General features: G+C 53.8%; 10 protein-coding genes across 10 annotated transcripts; 3 read left to right on the top strand and 7 right to left on the bottom strand.

Moving 5' to 3' along the window:
- Positions 1-1,099: 1,099 nt before the first annotated feature.
- Positions 1,100-3,394, top strand: P152DRAFT_254513 (phosphoribosylaminoimidazolecarboxamide formyltransferase/IMP cyclohydrolase). The gene has a single exon (XM_033674732.1). It carries the CDS (start codon positions 1,393-1,395, stop codon positions 3,190-3,192), a length of 1,800 nt encoding a protein of 599 aa, XP_033529796.1. The 5' UTR covers positions 1,100-1,392; the 3' UTR covers positions 3,193-3,394.
- P152DRAFT_254509 (uncharacterized protein) lies at positions 3,394-4,171 on the bottom strand. The gene has a single exon (XM_033674731.1). The coding sequence runs from the start codon at positions 4,043-4,045 to the stop codon at positions 3,596-3,598; it is 450 nt and encodes a 149-aa protein (XP_033529795.1). The 5' UTR covers positions 4,046-4,171; the 3' UTR covers positions 3,394-3,595.
- Positions 4,172-4,780: 609 nt separating this feature from the next.
- On the top strand, positions 4,781-5,011 carry P152DRAFT_379301 (uncharacterized protein; the record flags this gene model as incomplete). The annotated part of the gene is made up of 2 exons (XM_033675696.1): positions 4,781-4,801; positions 4,859-5,011. Coding segments are annotated over 2 exons (174 nt in total), but the record flags the coding sequence as incomplete, so codon positions are not given.
- Positions 5,012-5,284: 273 nt separating this feature from the next.
- On the bottom strand, positions 5,285-6,919 carry P152DRAFT_254505 (alpha-ketoacid dehydrogenase kinase). The gene is made up of 2 exons (XM_033674730.1): positions 6,652-6,919; positions 5,285-6,606 (listed from the first exon to the last, which is right to left on the bottom strand). Exons 1-2 carry the CDS (start codon positions 6,837-6,839, stop codon positions 5,310-5,312), a joined length of 1,485 nt encoding a protein of 494 aa, XP_033529793.1. The 5' UTR covers positions 6,840-6,919; the 3' UTR covers positions 5,285-5,309.
- An 897-nt stretch (positions 6,920-7,816) lies between these two features.
- On the bottom strand, positions 7,817-8,720 carry P152DRAFT_254407 (uncharacterized protein). The gene is made up of 4 exons (XM_033674729.1): positions 8,427-8,720; positions 8,333-8,373; positions 8,196-8,264; positions 7,817-8,139 (listed from the first exon to the last, which is right to left on the bottom strand). Exons 1-4 carry the CDS (start codon positions 8,439-8,441, stop codon positions 8,052-8,054), a joined length of 213 nt encoding a protein of 70 aa, XP_033529792.1. The 5' UTR covers positions 8,442-8,720; the 3' UTR covers positions 7,817-8,051.
- P152DRAFT_462816 (uncharacterized protein) lies at positions 8,565-10,383 on the bottom strand. Its single transcript, XM_033680417.1, has 2 exons — positions 9,869-10,383; positions 8,565-9,817 (listed from the first exon to the last, which is right to left on the bottom strand). The coding sequence occupies exons 1-2, from the start codon at positions 10,175-10,177 to the stop codon at positions 8,948-8,950; spliced, it is 1,179 nt and encodes a 392-aa protein (XP_033529791.1). The 5' UTR covers positions 10,178-10,383; the 3' UTR covers positions 8,565-8,947.
- An 852-nt stretch (positions 10,384-11,235) lies between these two features.
- P152DRAFT_485681 (DUF663-domain-containing protein) lies at positions 11,236-15,143 on the bottom strand. The gene is made up of 3 exons (XM_033682061.1): positions 15,011-15,143; positions 14,782-14,942; positions 11,236-14,699 (listed from the first exon to the last, which is right to left on the bottom strand). The coding sequence occupies exons 1-3, from the start codon at positions 15,072-15,074 to the stop codon at positions 11,427-11,429; spliced, it is 3,498 nt and encodes a 1,165-aa protein (XP_033529790.1). The 5' UTR covers positions 15,075-15,143; the 3' UTR covers positions 11,236-11,426.
- Positions 15,144-15,513: 370 nt separating this feature from the next.
- On the bottom strand, positions 15,514-17,295 carry P152DRAFT_469152 (uncharacterized protein; the record flags this gene model as incomplete). Its single annotated transcript, XM_033680876.1, has 1 exon — positions 15,514-17,295. One exon carries the CDS (start codon positions 17,293-17,295, stop codon positions 15,514-15,516), a length of 1,782 nt encoding a protein of 593 aa, XP_033529789.1.
- Positions 17,296-18,740: 1,445 nt separating this feature from the next.
- Positions 18,741-20,723, top strand: P152DRAFT_254298 (thiolase). Its single transcript, XM_033674728.1, has 3 exons — positions 18,741-18,951; positions 19,014-19,194; positions 19,249-20,723. Exons 1-3 carry the CDS (start codon positions 18,884-18,886, stop codon positions 20,251-20,253), a joined length of 1,254 nt encoding a protein of 417 aa, XP_033529788.1. The 5' UTR covers positions 18,741-18,883; the 3' UTR covers positions 20,254-20,723.
- Positions 20,724-21,088: 365 nt separating this feature from the next.
- Positions 21,089-21,735, bottom strand: P152DRAFT_462812 (uncharacterized protein). Its single transcript, XM_033680416.1, has one exon. The coding sequence runs from the start codon at positions 21,682-21,684 to the stop codon at positions 21,193-21,195; it is 492 nt and encodes a 163-aa protein (XP_033529787.1). The 5' UTR covers positions 21,685-21,735; the 3' UTR covers positions 21,089-21,192.
- Positions 21,736-23,880: the final 2,145 nt, after the last annotated feature.

Genomic DNA, 23,880 nt, shown 5'->3' with positions numbered 1-23,880 from the left:
ACGCATGCACAACTTTGGGGCTCTGGGAGCACGCATAGAGAATGTGGAGAGCGTCGATCACCCCGTAAGATCAGTATCGCACCTAAGCAATCACAAGCATATCTAGTTGAGAGCTTCATCTAAAGATTTACCGTTAACGTAGAATATACAGCCCTGCGAAGTCTGAGAGTCTAGAAACATTTTAGGGAGGGGGGAACCCGAACCCAAACCAGACTAAAGGCTTGGCTTGGAATGCAAAGATAGAGGTGATTAGCTGAAGTCCCTCGTGAATAATGACGATGAAACTAGGCAGGGTAGTCGAGCAATATAACATCAACGACAATGCAAGCATAGCGTCGCAAATCACTCGGCAATCGTAAGGAAAGGTAGACATTGCAGATTCCAAGAAACACCATCAAACAATGCAAGAACAAAAATACGAGTGATGGAAGACTGATCCCAACAACGGTTGTGTTGAAACATGAAGTCGTCTCAAATGGAAAGATAGAAATCCGGATGAGGAGTGATGTCCGTAGAGCATAGGGCAAGGCCCACCTGCATGATAGTATTCCACTCATCTAGAATGCATCCGGACGTCGTCGAGATGCGATTGACTCTATTTGCTTGACCGTGACGCATGGGGTGGGCATACGGAATAGGTATCGGTAGTTACTATTAGGTAGGCATCAATTACCATAAATGATTCCTCCACGTCACGGAGCATTGAGCAACGACGGGATCACCTAATAGGCGCGTGAAGATCATCATCTGCCTCGATGGTTCCACTTCATGCCGGCCATAATTAATAACTGATCAAAAGTACGGAGGTGCATGGTCTAAATGAAACGGGATATGGAGTATCACCTACCCTACTCAAGCAGAATGTTCAGGTGGTTTCAACTTTCAAAAGGCCGTTGCGGGATCAGACCAATCATGAGTCGTCTTTTGAATATTTCATGGGGTGAGCCAATCATCCGTTGGCTGTGAAAGCTACGACATAGATGAGCCAATCAGAACTGCGATATTGACAGCTGTTTATATCGGACCAATCAATGCAAAGCTACTTGAAGTCACAGCCATCACGTGCGCATCCTCGCCAACAACCGCATCGACAGAGGAAATGGTGAAATCGATTTTCCTAACATTCAGATCCCGATTTGGGAGACACGAGAAGAATTGGCCCGAAAAATGGTGAAAAGAGCAGGATGTGATTGGTTAACGGGCGGGCCATGTATCTTGGGAGTCGAGACCATAACTTGTTGGGATGGAGGGGAACCCGAAATTTTCCAGAGCATCATCCCATCACAAAGTCCATCCCACCTCCACCCTTCCCCCACAATCTTACCACACACTTCCCAGCCAATTTTGAAGGACACACCGTAACTGTAATCGATCACGGACGAGACCTTCCAAATGTCTTCGAAAACCGCCATCATCTCCGTCTCCGACAAGAGCGGACTTTTGGACTTGGCCAAAGGTCTTGCCGATGTCGGCGTTCGACTGGTTGCGTCCGGGGGCACCGCCAAAGCCATTCGAAATGCTGGCATTGCCGTCGATGACGTCTCGAGCATCACCAATGCTCCCGAGATCCTTGGTGGGAGGGTCAAGACGTTACATCCAGCCGTGCATGGCGGTCTCCTGGCTCGGGACATCGAGAGCGATCGGAAGGATCTTGCCGACCAAAAGATCGATGCGATTGACTTTTGCATCTGCAACCTCTACCCGTTCGAGCAGGCCGTCGCGAAAGATGGCGTCACCATCGATCAGGCGGTGGAAGAGGTGGACATCGGGGGCGTCACGCTGCTGCGAGCCGCCGCCAAAAACCACAAGCGCGTCACGGTTCTGACCTCGCCTTCCCAGTACGACGAGTTCCTCTCCGAGCTGAGGAAGGGCAATGGCTCGATCCCCGAACGAACTCGCGAACTGTATGCCTTGAAGGCGTTCGAGCACACCGCCACCTACGACACCGCCATCTCGAACTTTTTCCGCACCCAGTACACCTCCCCTCCAACCGACGAGCCCCACAACATCGCCCTTCGATACGGGACCAATCCACATCAGAAGCCCGCGGCCGCGTGGAAGGTGGATGGGCCCTTGCCGTTTACCGTCCTCGGCGGCTCGCCCGGATACATCAACCTTCTCGACACGCTGAATGCCTGGTTCCTGGTCAAGGAAATCCGCGCAGCGCTCGGTATCCCCGCCGCCGCCTCGTTCAAGCACGTGTCCCCCGCCGGTGCTGCTGTCGGAGTGCCCCTAACGGAGGAGGAGAAGAAGGTGTACATGGTGGAAGGAATTGCCGGGCTGGATGAATCGCCGTTGGCGTGCGCCTACGCCCGAGCTCGAGGCGCCGACCGGGTCAGTTCGTTTGGCGACATCATCGCTCTTTCGGACACGGTGGACTTGCCGACCGCGAAGATCATCTCGCGTGAAGTGAGCGACGGTGTCATCGCGCCGTCATATTCCCCCGAGGCCCTCCAGGTTCTCACGAAGAAGAAGGGAGGCAAATACCTGGTTATGCAGATGGACCCAGCGTACCAGCCGTCGGAGTATGAAACCCGCACCGTACATGGCGTCACGCTTCGGCAGAAACGGAACGACGCCACGATTTCCCCGTCGTCCTCTTTCTCTTCGTTGAAAACGGGGAGCTCGCTCTCCGAAGCGGCAGAGAGAGACTTGACGCTCGCCGCCCTCGCCCTGAAATATACCCAGAGCAATTCGGTCGCCTTCGCTCGAAATGGGGGAACCATCGGCATCGGCGCCGGGCAGCAGAGCCGCATCCACGTCACCCGTCTGGCTGCCTCCAAAGCGGACGTCTGGTGGATGCGATTCCATTCCAAGTGCACGTCGCTCAAGTTTGCGCCCGGCGCCAAGCGACCGCAGAAGACGAACGCCATCGATCTCCTCTGTTCCGACTCGGTCCCGACCTCCGGCGACGAGCGGACGGCGTTCGAGCAGGCCTTTGCGAGCCCGGGCGACGTTCCGGAACCGTTCACTGCCCAAGAGAGGAAGGAGTGGCTCTCGCAGCTAACGGATGTCGCCGTGGTCAGTGACGCATTCTTCCCCTTCCCGGATAACGTCTTCCGAGCTGCGGAGAGCGGAACGAAATTCATCGGGGCGCCCATGGGGAGCCAGAACGACCCGATCGTCCTCCAGGCCGCGGAGGAGCAGGGGATTACGTTTGCGGAGCTTGGCATGCGACTGTTTGTGCACTAGGATTGGATTCAAGCACATAGACGAGACTATATATACCACGTCTCCGTTCATAAAGCGCTTGACCTACCGTGGGAGGAGCATGGTACAAGGTAGTCTTGTGCATTTGATGACGAGTCTCAACCGTGCAATGATGATAAGCGAGTAACGTTGGGAAACCAGGCAATGTATTGGTACCACGCAACCCATGATGGGGTCGAAGTCATATCTGATTAGGCGCCTGGCGCCTCAAAAATGTTTAGCGATGCGAAGAAACGAGTAGTTTCGCTCCTGATGAGAAGTAATCACTATCGGTTTTAGAAACGTTGTTCCACTGAATTATTCCCATTTCCAAATCAGTCTTCGGGAACTCGATTCAGCGGGAGCTATTTCCTACATCGCCGGAGCAAGCTTTCAATATCTCTGGCTAAAAGGCACAATCCATTGCATATGAATTATTGTGCCCGGGATTCTCTAGACAAATCCCGCTCCAATTCCACCCAACCGGAAAGGTGAGATAATTATCTGATCTATGTGGCCATATCATCATCCGTAACTTCATTCCCCGATCAATATCGACGCCGCCAAAAGCCGATTTAAGAAACCCCAGGACATGCTTCCGAACATGGCGTATTCGGATCGCGCCTCGTCGATTGCTCCAAGCAGAAGGATGATCTAAGTCGGCTATTCTCAACGCGGTTTCTCCAAACAACACTTCTACTAATACGACTGGAAAAGAATGACCTGAACGCAGACGAACTAGGCATGACCGCGAGAAAAGTAGAAGGTACGTCCTGATTTGAAAACGGATTTCTATGCAGCTCCAAAGAACACGGACAAAAGCATGGAAAAGGATTCGGATGAAATGGCTGAGCATGATGACTGCATGTGTATGGTAGAGGTCCCCAATGAATTCAAGACTGACCCACTGCTCCCATCCAATTTCCCTCTTCGCACCTCTGTTGCAGTTCTGCACTCCTTTGGCCGGCGATTTACATCCTGCCCTGTAGTTACGAATAATACTATTCATGAATGGTTAGCAAACGCTATTCCTGATACGGTAAGGTGATATGGGTCGCAGAAGCGGCGAATGTGAAAAGCTGGTCCGTGGCTGAAATATTCGATTGCGCTAACCCCAAGTGGACCATGGACAAGCCACAATGTGCGTCATAGGGATAAGAATTCCACCTCTGTCACTGATCGCCCATGGGGATTCAAGGAATGTGATACTTGATAGACAGTACACTACACTTTGACTTGGTCTGATGAAGTGGTTATTCCATTGGCGCGTGCAGTTGGCAAATCCTGGCCTTGCCTGATTAGGATTCGTCTGTTGGCCTATATGGTCATGGTGACGTCGTCGGTTCAGGTTTCTCGCAGATCGTCTCCTGCCTTGCTCTCCTTTTCTTTCGCCTTGCACTCGTGTGCTGTGGACGAGTATATATCTTAGTTTTCCTCGCGACCTCTTCGTCCATGCTATTCTCCCATTCCAATATTCAGTTCCATACCTCGTACTCCAAGAACTGCACATCAAAGCCTTTTCATATCCATCCATCAAAGACCCTTAAACAGACCCTCAACAGACCCTCCAACAGACCCGCCAACCGCCAACATGGGTGCCGTTGTATCTTGCGTACGTCTCCCTCCTCAATGCTGTTCGTTTAGACCAGCTTCTAACGTCTCTCTCTAGATAACATCCGTCTTCCGGACCATCGGAAACTGCCTGATGGCCATCGTCAACGGCATCGGCAGCATCCTCCACGCCATCATCGGCGGTATCGTCAGCCTCTTCGATATCATCATCTCATGCCTCACCTGCGGTCGCACCTCGCGACGACGACGCGGGACGAGGAGGACGCGAACCCACACTACATCGCATATATAAATCTTCAACCGCGGAGTTTCAGACCGAGTTGAGCGGGATATGGAGAAACAATGCATCCAATTGGGAGAAGGAGAGGGCGGTGGGATTGACGAACTTGAATCCAGGACATCGTCTTTAGCAGATACCCCGGGCGTTTTTTTCGGTAGCAATCATGAATCAATGATCATCATGTTATGTTTCACTCCCAATTCCGTTCGTGTTCCATGAAACCGTTGTGATTTGTGTGCGTTTCGAGCGTCGCGTTCTCCCGAATGTATCATTGATCCCCGACTCCCAATCCCCGCAATGACAGGTAGACGTCCGTCCCCCATCCCCACATGCTCTGCACTGCGATCCCTCCGCCAAAGTACTCCGCATATGCCCTTCCTAGCGGTAACCCGTACCCCAACCCGGCGAGGCTCGTGCCCGCGTCGGCGCCCGCCCCGGAGATGGCGTTCAGCGCGTCTACGGCCGAAATTGCCCCGGAACCGCCACCGTTAGCCGCGCCGTTCATCGCCGCGCGGATCGTGTCCTCGCTGAAGGTCGTGAAACTGTAGTTCCAGATGCGCGCGTAATTGTCTGGCGCGATACCTCCGCCCCGGTCGCGGATGCGGATCGTCACCCCGGGCGTGGATGGCGATAGCGTCCGGATCGGGGCCGTTGTTGCGTCGAGGTGCCGCGCGGACGGAGGCGCCTCGTACCCCGTCAGGTCCGCCAGCTCGTTACTCGCTCCAATCAGATGGGATGCCTCGTCGAGGTTGCCCTGCACCGCGTGGGTGATGGTCGTCGCGTGCAGGGCGGGCTTCGAATCGGCGCCGGCGAGCGGCTGTGGCTCTTTGCGTGGCGCGATAGTGACCTCGATGGGTTCGCGCTCGGCGCCCTTCTCGATCGTCGCGCGGAACGCGTTCTTCAATAGCTCCGTGAGGATGTACTCGAGGTGGACGGGGATGTGAGCAAACGTGTACCCGGGCTCTCCGTTGATCCGGACGCTAGGTCGCACCCCGTACTTCAGTTCGCAGATATCGGACACGGTCGACTCGCAGTGACGGATGGTGGAGGCGGGGCAGAGCGCCGTGTCGATGACGCCGATGAACGAGGAGTCAGGGGAGTCGCTGCGAGACGATGTCCCGGACGACGGTTGGTCGATGTGGGGACGGGACGACATGTGGAGGGCAATGTGCTGTTCCGCGATCAAGCGCGTACCGATTCGCGCTCGCAGATGTTCGTCGAGAAAACGGGTGACCTCTTTCGGTGAAATATACTTTCTCGCCTCGAGGAATCCCCGGGCTAAGATGCTGATGGTATCCGCGTGCGTCTGCACCAGGTCGGCCATGACCTCGGTGAAACGGATTTCATCTTCCAACGTGGTGATGTCCCGCTCCGCCCACGGGAGGAGGGAGGTTAAGCTTCTCACGTAGTTGCCATGGATTTTGGAGATGTGGGGATTCGACACGACGATGAAGGGCAGATTTCGAAGCGACTGAATTCGATGTGCCAGTCGTGCGGGGAGGATAGAAAGCGTGAAGTTGGCCGAGGCGAGTAGCGCTCGCTTGGACAACGGTGGTCGTCCATGTCTAGGCGGTCAGCATCCGCTTGCTACACCAGAAGGGCCCCCTTACTTTGCGAGATCAGCCAGCGTCAACGGGTGGAGAGGTTTGGAGGCGAGCTCGGTGATGTGATCGAAAGTCACCGCATCGGTGTGAATAGAAGCTCGTGCTGCTTCTCGAGGTGCGGCGTTACCCAGCAGCCGTGATCGACTCGGGCAGTGCAGCAACCGGACGGCAGCCGACCGGATTGCGGAGACCATAGTTCATCGCTCGGAATTGTGCGAAGAGGAGGGGTGAAGAGGAAGGTGCACCATGATGAGAATGCAGCCAGCCCCGAGTCGAGAGAGTGGAGAGGAGTGGTGAGGAGGATTGATATGATTACCTGTAGTGAGGCGGAAGTTCGAAGTTGGGTATCAGTTATCACGGACGGATTCTGTACAGAGCGGCAATGGACCAATCAGGATGAGGGTCGCCGGCTCCAGCCACCGGAGATTCCAATCCCCAGATTCCAATCCCTAGAGATACGATGGAGATACGATGGAGATACAATGGAACGATGATATCCATCCTGCGAAGCCACTCAGATCTATCCTATATCAATCACACGGTCTGGGTCGATTCGCCATTCCTGTATTAAACCGTCCCCTCGTAATGGCTATTCTACCATCTTTTGGTTATGATGAACCCTGCTATTGGCTTTGGCCAGAAGCATTGTGATTGGTCTATTAAAGAAAATAGAAATTCAAATAGTAAGGCGTTCGTCGCGGCGGGGTAGAGGTGGTCGGGGGCCATAGGCGGCAGAGTATGCCCAAAGCAGGTGGTGGAGGGTGCTAAAACAGGTGATGGGGTACTCAAACCAGGTGCCGGTAAGGGGTCCTTTGAGCTGGTACCGCGGGTACCTAAAATGGGTAGGGGGCGCCTAAAACGGGGTGGTGTGGATGAACAAGACAGGCGGGGACATGCCCGCACCGTAGGGGCTCGGTCACATTCAGTCCGGTGCTAATCAACTATTCAAACTTCAAAGTGACCCAATCAGAGTACCGGATCCTGACGTAATTGGGATGTACCTTAATAAGGGGGGAAATGGATGTATATTCAGTGTTGAGGGTGATTTGGATGTATCTGCAGCATCACCCTTATAATAATGCCAGGCTTGATGTTGAGGCGCTTGACGGGGTAAATTGACAACATGGATGCATCAACAATCTTGGTACAGTATATGTTAGGAGTTCTAGTTCAGCCCAATTCGACCGTTCTCTAGATATCTCGTAATCGACGCAGACGTTCCGAAGATTTGCAGTGAAGATGTAAGCTAGTCATTCTCAACCCGAGCATTATCACCAAGCTGCTACGAGTGGTCAAGTCTGGGTTTTAATGCGTGCCAGTCAATTGACCAAGCAGCTTCTGGGATTCTAAGACCTAACGCTACATTGGTGTCTCGTTGAATTGTCCGTTCTTACGTCGGGACCTCCTCATTGAGTCCTAACCTCCTGATCCGCCTCGACGGTCCAGTTCTCGTTCGTTGCCAGCGTGTGCACTTTATCCGTCGGAAACTTGGCGCTATCGATCGTCAGCAATCGGCTCGATGGCTTGCCCACTGCTGGGAAGGGACCAACTGGATGCTCTTGATCAGCTTGGATTCATGCGTGATTTCGCCGCCCTGGTCGCGGATGTCGTTCTTGACTCTGTTCCCGCCATCGTTAGTTCTTCATTCCCCTTCACCGATGAACTGATCAACGGTGGAATATCCTACTTCTCCAGCTCGTTCGCATCAACCCCGCTCTTCAGAGTGATCTACCGCGTATGTCAGCAGGGTTCGAAGTCAGACATGCAGGTATTGGACTCACAATGACGGTAGACATGGTCGCCGGAACAGGTTGTAGGGTGTTGGTGATTATGATTTTCAGTACTTCTTTAGTTCTTGCGAGACAATAAGATGGCGGCGGATTAGCAGTCGTATATGTATTGCTTTCCTCCACAGCGTCTAGGAACTTGGAAGCGGAAGGCACAAGGCTGACAGGAGGGAAATGGGAATCCCCGCGATGACGTAGTCCGCCCCAAACCGGGTTTACCCGACCCCTACCTACAGTCCTATAGTCCTACACTGTGAGAGGTGTGAGTTCACTATATCATGAGAAGAATCGGAGAAATAGGACTAGTATTAAGGCAAATGGAGCTGAAAGTCTGATTGCCCTAATCAACAACTTGCCACCTGCAGTATATTCCCGCATATCATCATTCGGATCCAACGCCGAGCCACGATCGTGAGGCTTCAAAACGGACACTTCTCCAGCAAGACCATGGTATAAACCTTCAATCTACCGACCATCGTGCATATTCATTCCCCATAAATCGTCCCTTTCCAACCTTACGCCCTTGATGCAATGTTCTGAGAATTCCCCGGACTTCGCATGAACAGCAATGTCTCCAATGCATCCTGCTCGGCCTGTCCAAGCCCATCCTCGGTTCCGGTCGAGGCACCGTTGCGTTGAGGCATGTAGAGTGTACCACCAGCTGGTGTGGGCCCGGGTTGGGAGATGGCTGTGTTGTTGGCTGCACCCATTGCGGAACCGCGACTGCTGCCGATGGTATTTCGTCTGGGCGAACCCCGACTCATGAGTTGAGGACCGAGACCCGCGGCCGCTGTGGACCGAGTCGGGGTAAAGTGAACGCCGCTGCCAGTCTTGACGTGTTTGGGTGTCCGCTGTGTTAGGGAGTAGCCTTGCGGTTGCCGCTCGTCCTCGTTGGAACCCTCACTCGCCGTCTCATCTCCCAACGCTGACGGTCGAGGAAACGTCGATGTGGCAGGACTGACATATGTTGGGGAGAAGGCGTATTCATCCAGTCCAACGTGGTTGAGCCCCTGAGATCGGACGCGTGCGTGGGCACGTCGACCTCCCGGGAGGGTGCTCGGGGTTGCTAGGGCGGCACCGGAACCGGGGCGGGATGTTGGTCGGGTTTTGGGAGTCGACGGGACAAGGGCGGCGAGCGCTTCCGGTGCCGATTGCTGTTTGGCCAGGGTTGCAATGCTCCGGTTCCTCGCGTGTGATGCCCAGGGGTGATGCGGTGGTTCACTGCTGCGGTTGGACGGGGCGGTATACATGGGACGGCGTACTGGGGAGAGGCTGAGGGCCTGGCGGGAAGCTTGTTCTTCGAGGTCTTCCAATGATCTCGATTCCCAACCGTTCTGTACTTTGAGGAGAGCATAGGATAGATTCGTCTTGAGTTTGGAGGATAGCTGTGATTACGTCAGTCTCGATCTCATTCAACCAGTCACTACACATCTTACCTCGCTCGTCACACTGCTAGTTGACGCGCCGCGGGTATGATGTGATCGTCGAGAAGTTGTGTCGAGTGGGATGTGTGCTCGGTAAAGATGACCGTCGGTCTTAACGGCACCGCTGGCGGTTCTCTTCGCTGCTCGTCTGCCAACGGCACCGGGACTGGTGCTTGCGCTGATCGAGGACGGACCGATCAGTAACGCCGGCGACGTTTCCGTCGCCAGTGGTGCCTGCATATCGCTCTCGTTTTCCGAAATGCCGACGCCGTCAAGAAGCGCCGCTGTCGCTCTCTGCGCTGGAGTGGGTTCTGGGTGCATGGAGGAGCCCCCATAACCAGTCCACGTCTTTGGTGGGACGTGAACTGACTGTGTTGAAGATACTTGCGTGACTTGGGTTTCGTGCACGTGCATGTCGATGTCCGTTCCTGCACTCCCGGAAGAGATGACAGAAACGTCGGAGCTGCTAGCGAGGAAGCGAGGCGGTTGACTCGGGACCGATTCTCGAGAGTCAGTGACTGGGCGGGTGGGTGATTCCATCGTTATTATTGTTGTTCATGGATAACAAGCTGGGTCATCCAGTGGGCGTTTTGATCGATTGCCCACTTCACGGCCTTGAGTGAACCTGACGCGTCAGTCAGCAAACTAATGCGCTAGGATGAACGTTTTGGAAGGGGCAGTGTTGGCACACATACCGTTTCGCACTCCTTGGGTCCTCTGCAAGCGAGGAGGACGCGCGGAAACGTGTCTCGCGGCGGTTTGGTCGGTCGTGGATGTGGGGTAGAGTCGAAGAGGGTAGGGCGCTGATAGGAGGTTCAGGGCGTATATAGATCCAAGGTATCACCGAAAAGTAACTGGCAGTTCCACTAGACCAACGACGAGACGAATGAGCGAAAAGAAGGCTCAATTGGTGGCTGAAGTATTGATAGCGATGGCGGGCTGGACGTGGTTCGGGACCGCGGTGCAATTGCGTCTCAACAGGACGGCAGCCGGGTCGGATTTGAAGCGGAGCCGATGAATGGGATAGATGGAATGAAGTGAATAATCAGTTTGAAGGGATCCTCTATAAATATTATCCAGAATTTCGGATTGTAATGAGAGAGGGGATCGAGAGTTGAACATCAGTGGTGGACGGTGGTGGACGGAGATGATGGAAAGGCGCCGCGACGACGCGGTTCCCGTGACCTGAGCAGAGACTGAGCACGTGCCCGGTGAAAGTCGCGTGGCTTTCGCGTTTTATGCCTCAGGTCATCAGGTGTCAACTTGGAGATCACCTAACCGGACTTGATACCACCACTTTTGCTCACTACTCCGTACTTGACTACACTTACGTTCACTGAACCTTCAGATGATAGGATGATTAGGATCCATAGAGGGATCTGTCATATTACTCAACCTGCTACTATCGTCACCTTCTGAGAGACGTGGACTCAGGCACACGGCCATCTTGCAAGGTATCGTAGTAGAATCCGAGACGCGCTTCTCTCGATGCCTGGAGGGGTATGATATTGAACTACGTAAACTGATCCAAACTGCGAGACTTCTCCCGCTACTCCCGCTACTCCGTACATCATCTCCGTCTCTTCGCTTGACCACCGTCTCCCTCCCATGCCTTTCGCTTCCTGCCCTCCCGCTTCCAGAACTCGTCCTTCTCCCGTTTCTCCCTCTCCGCCTTCTTCTCCTGCCCCTCGCTAATCTTCTTTTTGAATTCCGCTCGGTTCTCGTCCTTCTTACGCCCACGCTTCTCTATCTTCTCTTGCCGGATCGCCATCACCTTGTTCAACAGGTCGCGTGCTTTGCGTTCCTCGCCTCCGACCACCACGGCCCGCTTCTGCAGATACGTCTGCGTCTTCTGGGGCCGCATCTGGGACACTTGCGACTTGTAGGGGAGCTCGGCTTGCAGCTTTCGTGGGACGCGCAGGGGGTTGAAGTGTCGCGTCGGCCTCTCGATCGGCCGGTACACACTATTCGGGAGGCTCGGAACCGGTATGTTTTGGGTGGCGCGAACCTCGCCCGTCAGGCGCATCGGCTGCCATCCTTTCCCTGACGTGCCGGACGTGTCCTCGCCATCTTCCACCGGCGCACCGAGCAGGTCGGTGACGGGATTGTAGAAACGTCGAGGCTTCACCGGATACCAAGCGCGGAGGAAAACGATATCGCTCATGAGCAGTTTGTCCTCGAAGGTCGCTCGGAAACAGCCCTCGGGTTTGCTGAGGGCTCGCTTGATCTGGCCTCGAACCCCACTGACTGTTCGAACGCTGGCGCCTTCGAACTTGGCAATCTCCAAGGCGCTGTTGAACATGTCCTTGATGAACGCTGTGTTCTTGAAGATCTTGTACGGGTGGCCTGTGAGCTTCAGCTTCTTGACAATCTCCGCGTTCTCATCCACGCTCAGAACTGTGCCCGTGGCAGCGATGCGGAACCCCGGGTTCTCATTCCCCAGACTCTGAACCCCCACCAGTCCGGTTCCCGGCGAAATCAGGGGAGCGTAGAACGTTCCGAAACAATGCATATGCTCCGGGGTGTATTTCAGCATCCGGTTGCGAGTCCGGCTGTCGCTGGTGCTCAACACGGGGCACGACTGGAACCTGCGCCACCCCAAGCTGAAGATCAGCGGATCGTTCGTCTTGAGAACCCGCTTGTGCCATCGGTGGCGCTTGATGCGGGCCTGGACAAACCCAAATCGGTCCTCAGTCGGTGTCAGTCCTCCAATGATGATGGGGAATCTGGGGTTGAAGGCGGTAACGAACTCCGCGGGCACGTTTGCGAGAACCATCCGTACGTAGGTGCCAGCGGCATGACCTTGGACACGAACCCGGCTTGCCTCGTCCAGTTGATCGAATTCGGAGCGGTTGATATCGAGCTGCTTCTGCACCGTGGCTTTTTGCGCCTCATACCATTCATCTTCCCCAAACTCCCGCTCGGCATTCGCCCCGGTTGCCTCGCGCTCTTTGGCTTTGTCGTTGAAGATCCCTTCCGCGTCCTCCTCTTCAAAACGTAGTTTGAGTTCCTCCTTCCGCTTGGCATTCCTCTCCCGCTCCTGTGCGATGGGATCGGCTGGTGCATCGCCTTCATCGTCTTTAATGCCTTCAAACACTTCTCCGGTTTCCAGATCTTCGTAAGCCCCGTCACCTTCGTCATCGACATCGGCATCCGCTTCGGCTTCCTCATCAGAATCCCCGTCCTTTCCGTCAGCGAGGTGGCTGATAGCGAATCGAGATGACAGTGCTTCGAGTGCCCCCGGAGAAGTCCAGCGCTGTTCCAGGGAGGTCGTGTCATATTTGGGTAGAGTTCGGTATTCCGTGTCTGCAAGCTCGTCTTCGAGTGGGGCGCGTTGGAAAAAGTCATCCTCGCCATTCGCGGCCGCCTGCTTGTCACTCTCGCGGGAACTCCACCGGTCGACGACTTGCCTCGGTGTCAGAGCGTCATTGTAGAACATTTTCGCGAGATCTTGGATACGGTAGGCGCGCCCATTGGACAATCGCTGGACATGCTCCGATATCCCCTCCTTCCACCGCACCATGCCCTCATCATCTGATTCGCCCAGGCCAGGATCATCGTCCGATTCCTCGAGGTCGGGATCATCTTCCAGCTCCTGATCGGACACATCAGATATCGAACCCAAATCGGAGTCCGAGTCGGCGAAAACCGCATCGTTGCGGTTGGTAGCGTTTGGGGGGCGCCGATCGGACTCGGATTGGAGAGCGACCTCTCGCTCGACCGGCCAATCGTGGTCCTCGTCTCCCTCGGATGGGTTCTCCTCGTCTTCCGTGCCCGTGTCCTGCTCTTCATCGTCGCCGTGGTCCCGCTGGATCTCCCGAGCTTGACGTCGTTCCGTACGTCCACCATCGTTCTCGTCCTCGTCCTCGTCACCTTGGACCTTGCGCCCTGTTCGAAATAGTTGCACGCCGTCGTCGGTCTGACCCAAGAGCTTGCGGCCGGCCTGTAGCCGAACCATCATTTGCTCTCCAAATCCCAAATCCTCCGCGTCTTCCTTGAAGGTGTCGGTCTTGACATCGACGTAGACCGCATCTCGATCCACCAGTACTCCGCCAACGTCGCTCATGGGTGCCCACAAGACCTTCTGCTTTTCTTCCAATCGTTTTCGCTTCTTTCCCGATCGCTTCTCCTCTGCAAGTTGGAAATACGGTGTCGGACACGGATCGGGCAACGCCTCGACGCCGCTGACGTCCAAATCGCCGACGCCGGCTACGTGCACTCGACCGTTCTGGGCGGGGAAGTTGACGCCGCGCAGGTAGCCGTAGAACGCCACCGTCCGTTCGCACTTCGGGTCGTCCTCGATTTGCGCGGGAGGAGTTTGATCGAGGACACGGTCGGCGAGGCAATATGCATGGTTTTGCCGCCAGACGAGAGGGCGCGGGTTCTTCATGACGCTCAGAAATCGAGAGAGGTTGAGGATTTCGCGGTCGGGGTATCTCCCGTTGATCACGCCCGACAAGGCGAACAACTTGGCGCCGCGGTAAAGTTCGCCCCAGAACCGTTGTTTCAGTCGCTTTTTCGCTGCGCGCATCGTTTCGGGCTTGCGGAACAAGTCCAGGTGCGTCAAGACTCCCATGACGTTTCCTGGCATGCCATGGGCGGACAGCAGCGACAAGAATTCCATGGTCTCCATTTCGAACCCGTAGTTTGCGTCGATCAGGATGAGGACGATGTCCACAATCTTCGAGGCGTCGATCATCCCGCTGAGTGAGTCTGAAGGTACTTCGACGAAGGTGAGACGTCGGCGCTTCGAAGTCACCACGGTGAGTGGCCCGGATGGTGCGGAAATGGTTTGTTTCGTATATCGGCGAATGAGCGACTTGATCAGCGTCGTTTTGCCCACCTGTATGCCGGGTCGTTAGTGAAATCTGCAAACATAACGAAGAATGTGCAAAGTCGTATCGTCGTTTCCGGTGAGCACTTACACCTGGCGGTCCAGCGATACCAACGATGATGGGCGGTGCGTCCTCCGGCAACCTGTCCACCATGGGAACGTGAAGTCGTTTTTCGCGCACATCGTCAGAGCGAGCGGCTTGCTTGGCAAGCTTCCCAGGACGAGAATAGGCAAAAGCTTTCGCGTTGGGTCCTATAAGTTCCAGTCAGCCAAGGGTGTTCAAAAAACGGTGCAATGCAAATCTTGCGGGCGAAACCTACCTCCAGACGGTTGCTTCTTCTCCTTGGACTTTCGATGCGGGCGATTGGACTGCGGCTCCGACATCTTTTCCCCTCTGTCAACGACGGATTGAAAATATTAAGTGACGGCTAAACGCATGAGAAAGAAGCTAGGTGGTGATGGGAGCGAGAAGCACGAGTCGATGCCGAAAATTCGCTGAAATCTTGGCGTTGATGGGCGACTCGGACTTTAGTGAAGTTAACTCCGAGAATACCAGTCAAGCCACTCTGGCTGTGGCTGAAGTTATCTTTTCCAGACCCTGAACCCGGGCAGCGCACTGCAGCAGATCAATCAGATATCTTACCACCAAAGAAAATAAATTGAGGGCGCTATATATATAATCATATCTAAGTGACTAAGTCTCTACATTTTATCTCTACAACCTGCAATACTAGGAACAATAGGACTAGTCTAGAGATCCACCAACCTAATGCCTCGTTAGAACTGCCGTCAAACCACCAAAGCCGTGACGTATCACGTCGGTTCACAAGTGAGGCAAGTAATCCGTCCACTCAGGGGTATCATAAATCGCCTTGGGAACCTCACGAAGGCTGACGAATGCCTCAATGACGATGAAGACGCGGGCAACAGCGAGGAGACCCAAAATCAAGTACAGCGCCCATCGTTTCGCAAACGTCACCCACGGTTTCTGCTCTTTTCGATTGCCGATGACGACTCCGGGAGTGATGCCGGAAACGAACCGGTCGAACTCAGGCCACGTTTGGCGGGCCATCCAGAACGCCCACAAGAGGGCACCCGAGCTGGCCATGGTGAGAGAGGCGCAGATCCAAAACAGACGTTCCACCGTGCTGGGAAAGAATTCGTTCCAGGCAGACGCATGAAGCCCACCATACGCCGCGGCCGAAAATGCAAAGACCGATCGTAGCGCGTCCCGGTGGAGGTCCACTTGACCGAGTCCGAGGTTCGACATGGACGGGAAATTCAGAACGTGCAGGACCATGTACTCTGTCTCACCAAGATACGTCCCTAATGTCGAAGTGGTGAAGTAATAAATCTTGTAGTCTGGACGTGCTTTGCACTGTTTCCATAGTCGGTCGGCGGCTCGGGACGCTCGCTCGAGATAGGGCAACGAAACCGGTACATGGGCGGACTCCACCTTCGCATCGGAAAACGCTCGTCGACAGTACAGGTCGCCATGTCGCAAGGAGAGTCCGATGTAGGGTGGCTCGAAGAAAACCCGATGCTCGGGGGCAATGGCCGTCGAGTTCTCATCGATGGAATATTCAAGGGCAGTCATGGCACGACGTCCAGGGCTCCGTCCGCCAGAGGGGGGGCGTGATAAGCCCGGCCGAAGGTCGTTCAACGAACCGAGAAACCGCCCGGGATTTCGGGAACCAGCGGATCCAATGGATAACTCCGTCATCAGGGGGGCAAGCGAAACGTCCCTCGACATCGTCCGCTCCCCCGCCGGGGATGTTGCCGACCGTGCATCCGACTGTTCTGCGGGAGCAACGTAGATGAGACATCGGAAATCCGTAATGGCGTCGTCCGCGCTGAGGGCCGAGCACATGTACATTAGGGCGAGGGTCTCATCGAGGGATGGGTCCGATTCGAGCACGACCGGGGCTTCCACGTCCAGAGGCTTATGCCACCAAAGACAGAATAAAATGAACGCGCATAACACGTGGCCGCAGGTATTGATTTCCAACAACGAGACCGGTAAATGGTCCGCTAGTCGTCCGATCACTTGGGCGATCATCCAGCTGGCCTGGACGCACACGATGGATTTCGTGAGCCAATCCGCTTTGCTCTTATCCTGCACCTGGCTGTTCAAAACTGGTGGAAGTCTACCATAAAAAGACAGCAGTCGCACCGCCTCGACCGTTAGGGTAACTCGCAGGGTCTCCATCTGGTCATCCCCCACCGGAATAGTAGCAATGATTCCTCCCATCGCCGCATAAAAACACTGGGTCATGTTCCACGTATGCGAGGTGCACTCCGTTCCATCCGGGAGAAGGTGAGGGCTCCCTGATCGAAGCTGGGCATCCTTTTCGATTTCGACCTTGAGCCACCGGGCGGAGATATATTGAGCAGCGGCGGTGGCTACGACGAGTTCCGGGGCGAAGATGCCATAGACGATCCATTTGGCCTTGACGAGGGCACGGGAACGGAAAGTATGACCCGCAGGCGGGACGTTCAAATGAAGCGCCGACCAAACACAGAGCGTCAAGGTCAAGACGCACGATAGAACCAGGGAAAAGGTGCCACGACTATCCGGCTCTTTCGCCCAGCCTGACGTCTCCATCGCACCGACAGAGCCTGGTCCAAAGGATGCATGAACGCGCAAGAGTAGAAGGATAATAATCGAGCAAAGATGCATCAAGAATTAGTGAACTGCGAGAACCGACTGGAGATGTGCGAAGAGGGCCATGATGGGGACGACAAGATAGGATGCCGAAGCATGACCACGGGGATTCCCAAGGTTGATGCAGGTTAGGTTAAGAGAGCAATACACGGTCACGCAGCAGAGTTCCGGTCAAATGGGGGACGATTGAAGGTTGCCTTTTGGCTGCAGGCCGCACATTGGATACTGTGAGATTCTGAGGTGGAGTTGGGATTGGCAGTTTGTGACGAGTGAGGCAGGGCGCCGTCAGGTGATGCGTAAGACTATCCTAGCCGCTAGGAGAGGATCCAGCAATGGAAGTCAACGGGAGACAAAGAGGCGACCAATTAAGAAGTACGGTGCTTCATTGGGCCTTGATGTTTACAAGTAATAATAATATGCAATATATGTAATATATGAAATGTCATAATGAAATGTCAAGATGGGATGAGAACGAGGAGACTGAGATGAGACACGGAGATATAGAGATCTGTGATGTGGAATGGGGCAGGAGGGCAGCAAGGGCAAAACAGCGGAGGAACAAAACAGCAAGGCATCAAGGCATCAAGGCATCAAGGCAGCAAAACCGCAAAACGCACAGCAATGAGCAAAAGCCCTGAATAGGCAAAATGTCTGTCCACCAGTGAATGTACATAGCTGAGGCTTTTTCGTTTCGGGTTATCATTTTTCGTTATTTGTTGCAACTACGGGTAGTTGTTCGTCCATGTATGAAAGGTCCAGGAACTCGGGTTGGCACTCACCTGACACGTTAAACCATTTATTATCGGCTGAAGTTAGCGGGAGACGACCGGAATGCGGGCACGGCAGCGGGCAGCGTTACGCCTTGCAGAATCCTTGGTACTACGGGTTTCGCTTATGATGAAGATCCCCAGTTCTTTCGGCTAGATTGCCGGCTTGCAGAAGGATTTCCTCCAGTTAGTGTCCTTGCATCCCGTCTTCCCCAGATGTGGCGCTGTGAGCACTGAGCAGGTCAGCAGGGACTCAAGGGAGTCGGGGAGTCCATCCCGCTTTACTGAAACTTATCCCAGCTACAGCAACAATGCAACATGAATCAAAGGAAAGAGAAGGAAACATCGAATGCCAGATATCGGAGCATGCACACAATAGCAAGGCCTCGGAATCCCTGGGGCTTCGAGCTCGATGGTTGGAGATGCGAGTCTGGGCCGATTAGACGAGTTCTTCGGCTCTACTTCCATAACTAGTGTCCAGCTTTCGCCATCTCTCCGCAAAGTCCGTATCCGCGGTATGGCCGAAAACGGAAGCGCCTCGGTATCTCTGCCATTTTGTCGGCCTCCATCTGCCGCCCAAGTTTCCCAGCTTGCCAACTGCCGCAAGCCCGCAACGGGTCCCATTTCCCCACATTCAAATACTCCGCTTCACGTCTTGCCATTGCTTCTCGTGATCCTTTTTCTTCCTCTCTCATTAATCGTCCACACCCAAACACACCCATACACCACAACAGATTGCAATTTGCCACCCTCCAGAAACCATGGCTGCCGAACGATTGAGCTCCATCCTCTCCCAGCTTGCCCCGGGCAAGAAGCCGCTGGACGTCATGTAAGATCCTTTTCGATGCGCTCACCCCTAAACTCTCGGCATACTAACAGTCATATCCGTAGCACGCAGAAGAATGCCGATGATATTGTCATTACGCTCGCCATCCGCACGCCGCTGACCAAGGGCTTCAAGGGTGGCTTCAAAGACACCAGCGTTGACGGCATCGTCGTCAAGCTGCTGAAGGAGGCCGTCCAGCGGATGAACATGGACCCGGCTTTGGTCGAGGACATCTGCTTGGGCAACGTACGTTCTTCTCCAACCCTGATCCCTCGACATCGCTGACAGGCTGGCAACTAGGTCTCCGACGCCAAAGCCGCATACTACATCCGCTCCGCCTCCCTCGCTGCCGGTTTCCCCTACACCACCGGCGGCTCTTCATGCAACCGCTTCTGCTCCTCCGGCCTGAAGGCCATCCAAGACATCGCCAACCAGATCTCCCTCGGCAGCATATCGTGTGGTCTTGCCATCGGTGCGGAGAGCATGAGCACGGGTGGCGACCGGTTGAACCGTCCGTTCCACGAGGAGATCCTGGAGAACGAGCTGGCGCGAGACTGCATGCAGCCCATGGGTCAGACCTCGGAGAATGTCGGTAACGACTTCAACATCAGCCGTGAGAAGCAAGATCGTTACGCAACCGAGTCGTACCGCCGCGCCGAGGCTGCGCAGAAGAACAAGTGGTTCGAAGATGAGATCGTCCCGATCACCACCACCATCAAAGATCCCAAGTCAGGCGAGGTCAAGACCGTCACCTTGACCCAGGACGAGGGCCCGCGGTGGGGCACCACATACGAGGGTTTGTCGAAGATCCGACCGGCTTTCACCGAATGGGGGAACAAGAGCACCGGTGGAAACAGCTCGCAAGTCACCGACGGCGCCGCCGCCGTCCTGTTGATGCGCCGCGATATGGCCGAACGCCTTGGCCAGCCCATCCTGGGCAAGTTTGTGGGCGCCACTGTCGCCGGAGTTCCTCCTCGCATCATGGGCATCGGCCCGTCCGCCGCCATCCCGAAGCTGCTGGAGCAGTACAAGCTCACCGTGGACGATATCGACGTCATCGAGCTCAACGAGGCCTTCGCCTCCATGGCCGTCTACTGCTTGGACACCTTGAAGATTGACCCCGCCAAGATGAATGTCCGTGGGGGTGCCATCGCCTTGGGTCACCCGTTGGGTGCCACCGGGGCTCGCCAGGTGGTCACAGGGTTGAGCGAGTGCCGGAGGCAAAAGAAGAAGATCTTATTGACCAGCATGTGCATCGGAACTGGTCAAGGTATGGCAGGCCTGTTTGTCAACGAGCAGGTATAAATGCGAATACGTTCGATTGCCTAGCCATCCTTCCATGGCACAAAATTGTATATTGTAGCAATGTATTGACTCGGTAATAGAGCGCACGCCACGATCAACGTCATCACAAATTCCAGATTAGCATTTTCCATCACTCATTACAATCTCAAGTTGTGGAGAGCAATTCCGTGATGTCTAAGATTGACGGAGGATACTAAACTGAGTGCCTCTCCATCCGCCTTCGCTTCGTGAACCGCCACGGTGGTCTCATCCCGAAGATATCACTCCCTGGGAACTAGTAAAACTGAACTCCAGGGAGAAGCTATATCCGTTGAATGCCAATGCCAGGATTTGATGCCTCTGGCGTATCCTAATATATCCCGAGATTCCGGAATTGTGGTCTACTATTAGACAAGTGAGGATGGAAGTTTCCCTTCATGATAGTTGTGTCAACGGAGCCGTCATGCTTCGATTTCCTTGAGCGCATTTCTTAGCACCGTTGGTACGCCTCTCATTTATAATGAATTATATACTAATTCCTTTTCTATAAAACAGTATAGAGCCAGTCTGACGAAGCTAGGCCTGGTACCGTAAGAAGACAGGCTCAAGCGTATATTAGCTCCGGTGCTTCACTGGAATTTTGTTAGGGAACATTTGATTCGGTCAAAAAGGCTCCCGACATCCATTTTTTTCAGGCCCATAGAGCTGTTATTGAGCCTAGGATACACTGGTCACTACCAAGAACACTTCGGGCCTCCTATTACAAGGACATATTTCCGAATACATGTCCTTGACTCCCCATAGAAGGTTAAAACCTCTCACAAAATTCTGGAATTTTGGAATCGTATGTATATCCTGACTGACATTGATATTGGATTGCTACAAACTGAAGCACGGGAGTTCTGCCGAAATCCAGTGCAATGTTCTGCCCTAACCAAACAACGATTCGGCGATGAGTTCTCAGCTAATCTCCCCCGATCCCCCAGACTCGAATGAGACCGAGGAGTCCAAGTTCGATAGACCTCCGGTCTGCGGGCTATTCTGCAATCCTACACATCTCTCCGCCTGGCAGTCGCACGCATCGATGACAGGGAAGCCACAGACTCCAAACACTCCACCATCACACTTTGGCGGCAAAGGCTTGAAGCCAGAGTTAACACACTTCGGATAGTATCCGCAGCAGTTTCTCACGTCCTTGACCACGCAGTCTGAGGCAGCGGCGCAGCCGAACTGGGCGTCCACGGTGCCATTGGAGGAGGGTGGAGGTGTTGATATCGGATCTGAAACTGCGATGGACGTCGGATTTGGTCGAGGGCGTCGAGTACGTGAACGAGATCGCCCCGGCCAGAAGCCAGCGGCCGGCTCTGATGGAGGCGTCGTGGGAACCTCAGCAGCATCCCTATTCGTCTTAGCGTTCGACTTCGAGATGATATTTCCGTTTATACCTTTCATGTACATCCACCGCACGACCCATAACGGAGGTCGCTCCGATCGCGATAATTGCAAGTGCCCAGATTGACTTCATGATGTGGATGGCTGTATCGACGTAAGGATGGAACCGTTCTTACTAGCGAGCTGCAGTGCCGACACCATTCGGTTTATATCATCATTTAGACAATCTTGACGCAGCTATTTTAAGCTCCAAATCCACGCGAACCATTCCGAACGGTTACATTTGCTGAAATTGAAACAATTTGAGAGTCTCCAGACGAAGGCAAATATATTGGTCCGGGTTTCGGATGGCGATCCCGACTAGGATTGAGATGAACCGCCACGGTCCAAACTTTGCGTCTCTCGTCATTTGACCTTCGCATGCTCGCATCGATAGAGGTCGGCCCAGAAAGTAGTTTCCGACGTATTAACTCCTGCGGGGAACAGATGTCGCTGCACCATCAAACCAGGACCATGGACAGTGTCAATTCGAGTCGCTCCCCCAAACTCATATGATGTTCGGGAGTCTGGTGCCATGCTATGTCCTACGATTTTAGGGCTTTGATCGTAAACGTTACTTCTCACTTAAGACCGGATCAGCAGACGAAGGTGAATCTGTCCTTTTGCGATTGGCTGCATGGGGCGTCCTGCAATCTATATCGGTACTGGACTCTCTTTGTTTCGAACGACCGTCTGACGAGAAGCCGTTCATATTACCAGAGACATCCTCCAATATCAAGACGTCCTCCTCGAGTCGGAGGACATTTTATGAAACGAAGAGTGGCGTTCCCCACAATGGAAGAGCGACACTAGGAAGAGATGGCTCAGTTGATTTCACGAGCGGGGTCAGATCATCAATACTGGTACGCAGTCGAGTTCTTGACGTTGACGGTATTGTGTCAAAGAAAAGAGATGAAAATGCCCCGAAGGGTTTTTTTGTGCATTGGATTTTGCGACATAATTGACCACTTATGCTATTATTTCAAAGAGGGAATCAAACATAGGGTCGATTCGGGATTAGAGTGAGCCAACAACTCTTGGGGTCAAATCTCGCCACATAAATCTAACCGCACAGTCATGAATTAAAGCACCATATGGTGCTGCACAAATGGAATGGCTGAATATTCATTCTGTTGGACTTCAGTGCTTGCAGCCTCGGGCAAAAGGTATGTTGTTTAGTTGATATCAAACATGACATCGATAGAGATGAGTCGAAGGACTTTTGAAACTCGATCGCCATATCGACAGCTCTATCATACCTGTTTTCTCGGATGAAACCCCTATATCGACTGTGTTCATATTGGCAATTACGGAGTACTAGAATTTATTCTGCTTCGCAGGAGTACGCGGCTGAAGCTCACTGCCGAGCGGTGGTAGGATCAAATCGGTTTCTATGGTATGAATGATAGACATTGCACAGGAACGGGCGCAGCATCTTCCTTCGAAGTTCCGACCGTCCATTTGAATCTATTCAGAGGCAGGCGATACGGATAGATACCATTCGTTTGCAGGATGCCAATATGACTTCTCACATTCAATCCTTGCCTTGTGCAACCTCTACACATGTGTTTGGTCTCGATCAAGAATCAATTCATCGCCCCGAATTTGGGGTTTCTTGTCGCATGCTGCTTTCATTTCAGTCTGTTACCATCCTTCTAAGTTTTGTTGTTGTGCTGTCTCCAAGTCAGTTTGATAGTGAGGACTTTACACTGCGATCAACATCACGAATGAGCGTTGCAGTACGAATGACGAGATCTCATAATTCGATTCACGCTCTGCAGACTCCCGCAGCCCTTCAGACATTCTTATTGACAGCACGTCTGTTCCAAGGAAACCCGCTCTAGACGTTCACTCTTTAAATTTCACTCCACCTGTCAATCGTTGAAATTAGTCTCCCACAGCGTTGATCAGTTGAAGTCGATCTTGCGAATCCTTTACCACATTTGGTTCGATGCACAGCAGTAGATGGAACCAACATGCAAACATATTCAGATGGAGCGCTGTATAGACGCTGTGTCTATTCAGGATGCCACTGGCACGGCTTGGAGCATGAACATTGCATGCATATGCACCAACTCCATTCCAAACGAGAGACGCCGCGCCGATTTACAGGACTGAAAGTCCTCCGTGATCTTCGCTGGGCAAATATTCCCGATGAGCGTGGTTCGGATCCGGCACTTTCTGCTTCAAAGGGCGAGTTGGTCAAAATGGTGCTCA

The sequence above is a fragment of the Eremomyces bilateralis genome (assembly GCF_010015585.1).
Source record: "Eremomyces bilateralis CBS 781.70 unplaced genomic scaffold P152scaffold_41, whole genome shotgun sequence".
In the NCBI taxonomy this organism is placed as follows: domain Eukaryota; kingdom Fungi; phylum Ascomycota; class Dothideomycetes; order Eremomycetales; family Eremomycetaceae; genus Eremomyces; species Eremomyces bilateralis.
Note: the sequence above shows the minus strand (reverse complement) of the source record. Positions and strands in the feature narration are given on the sequence as shown.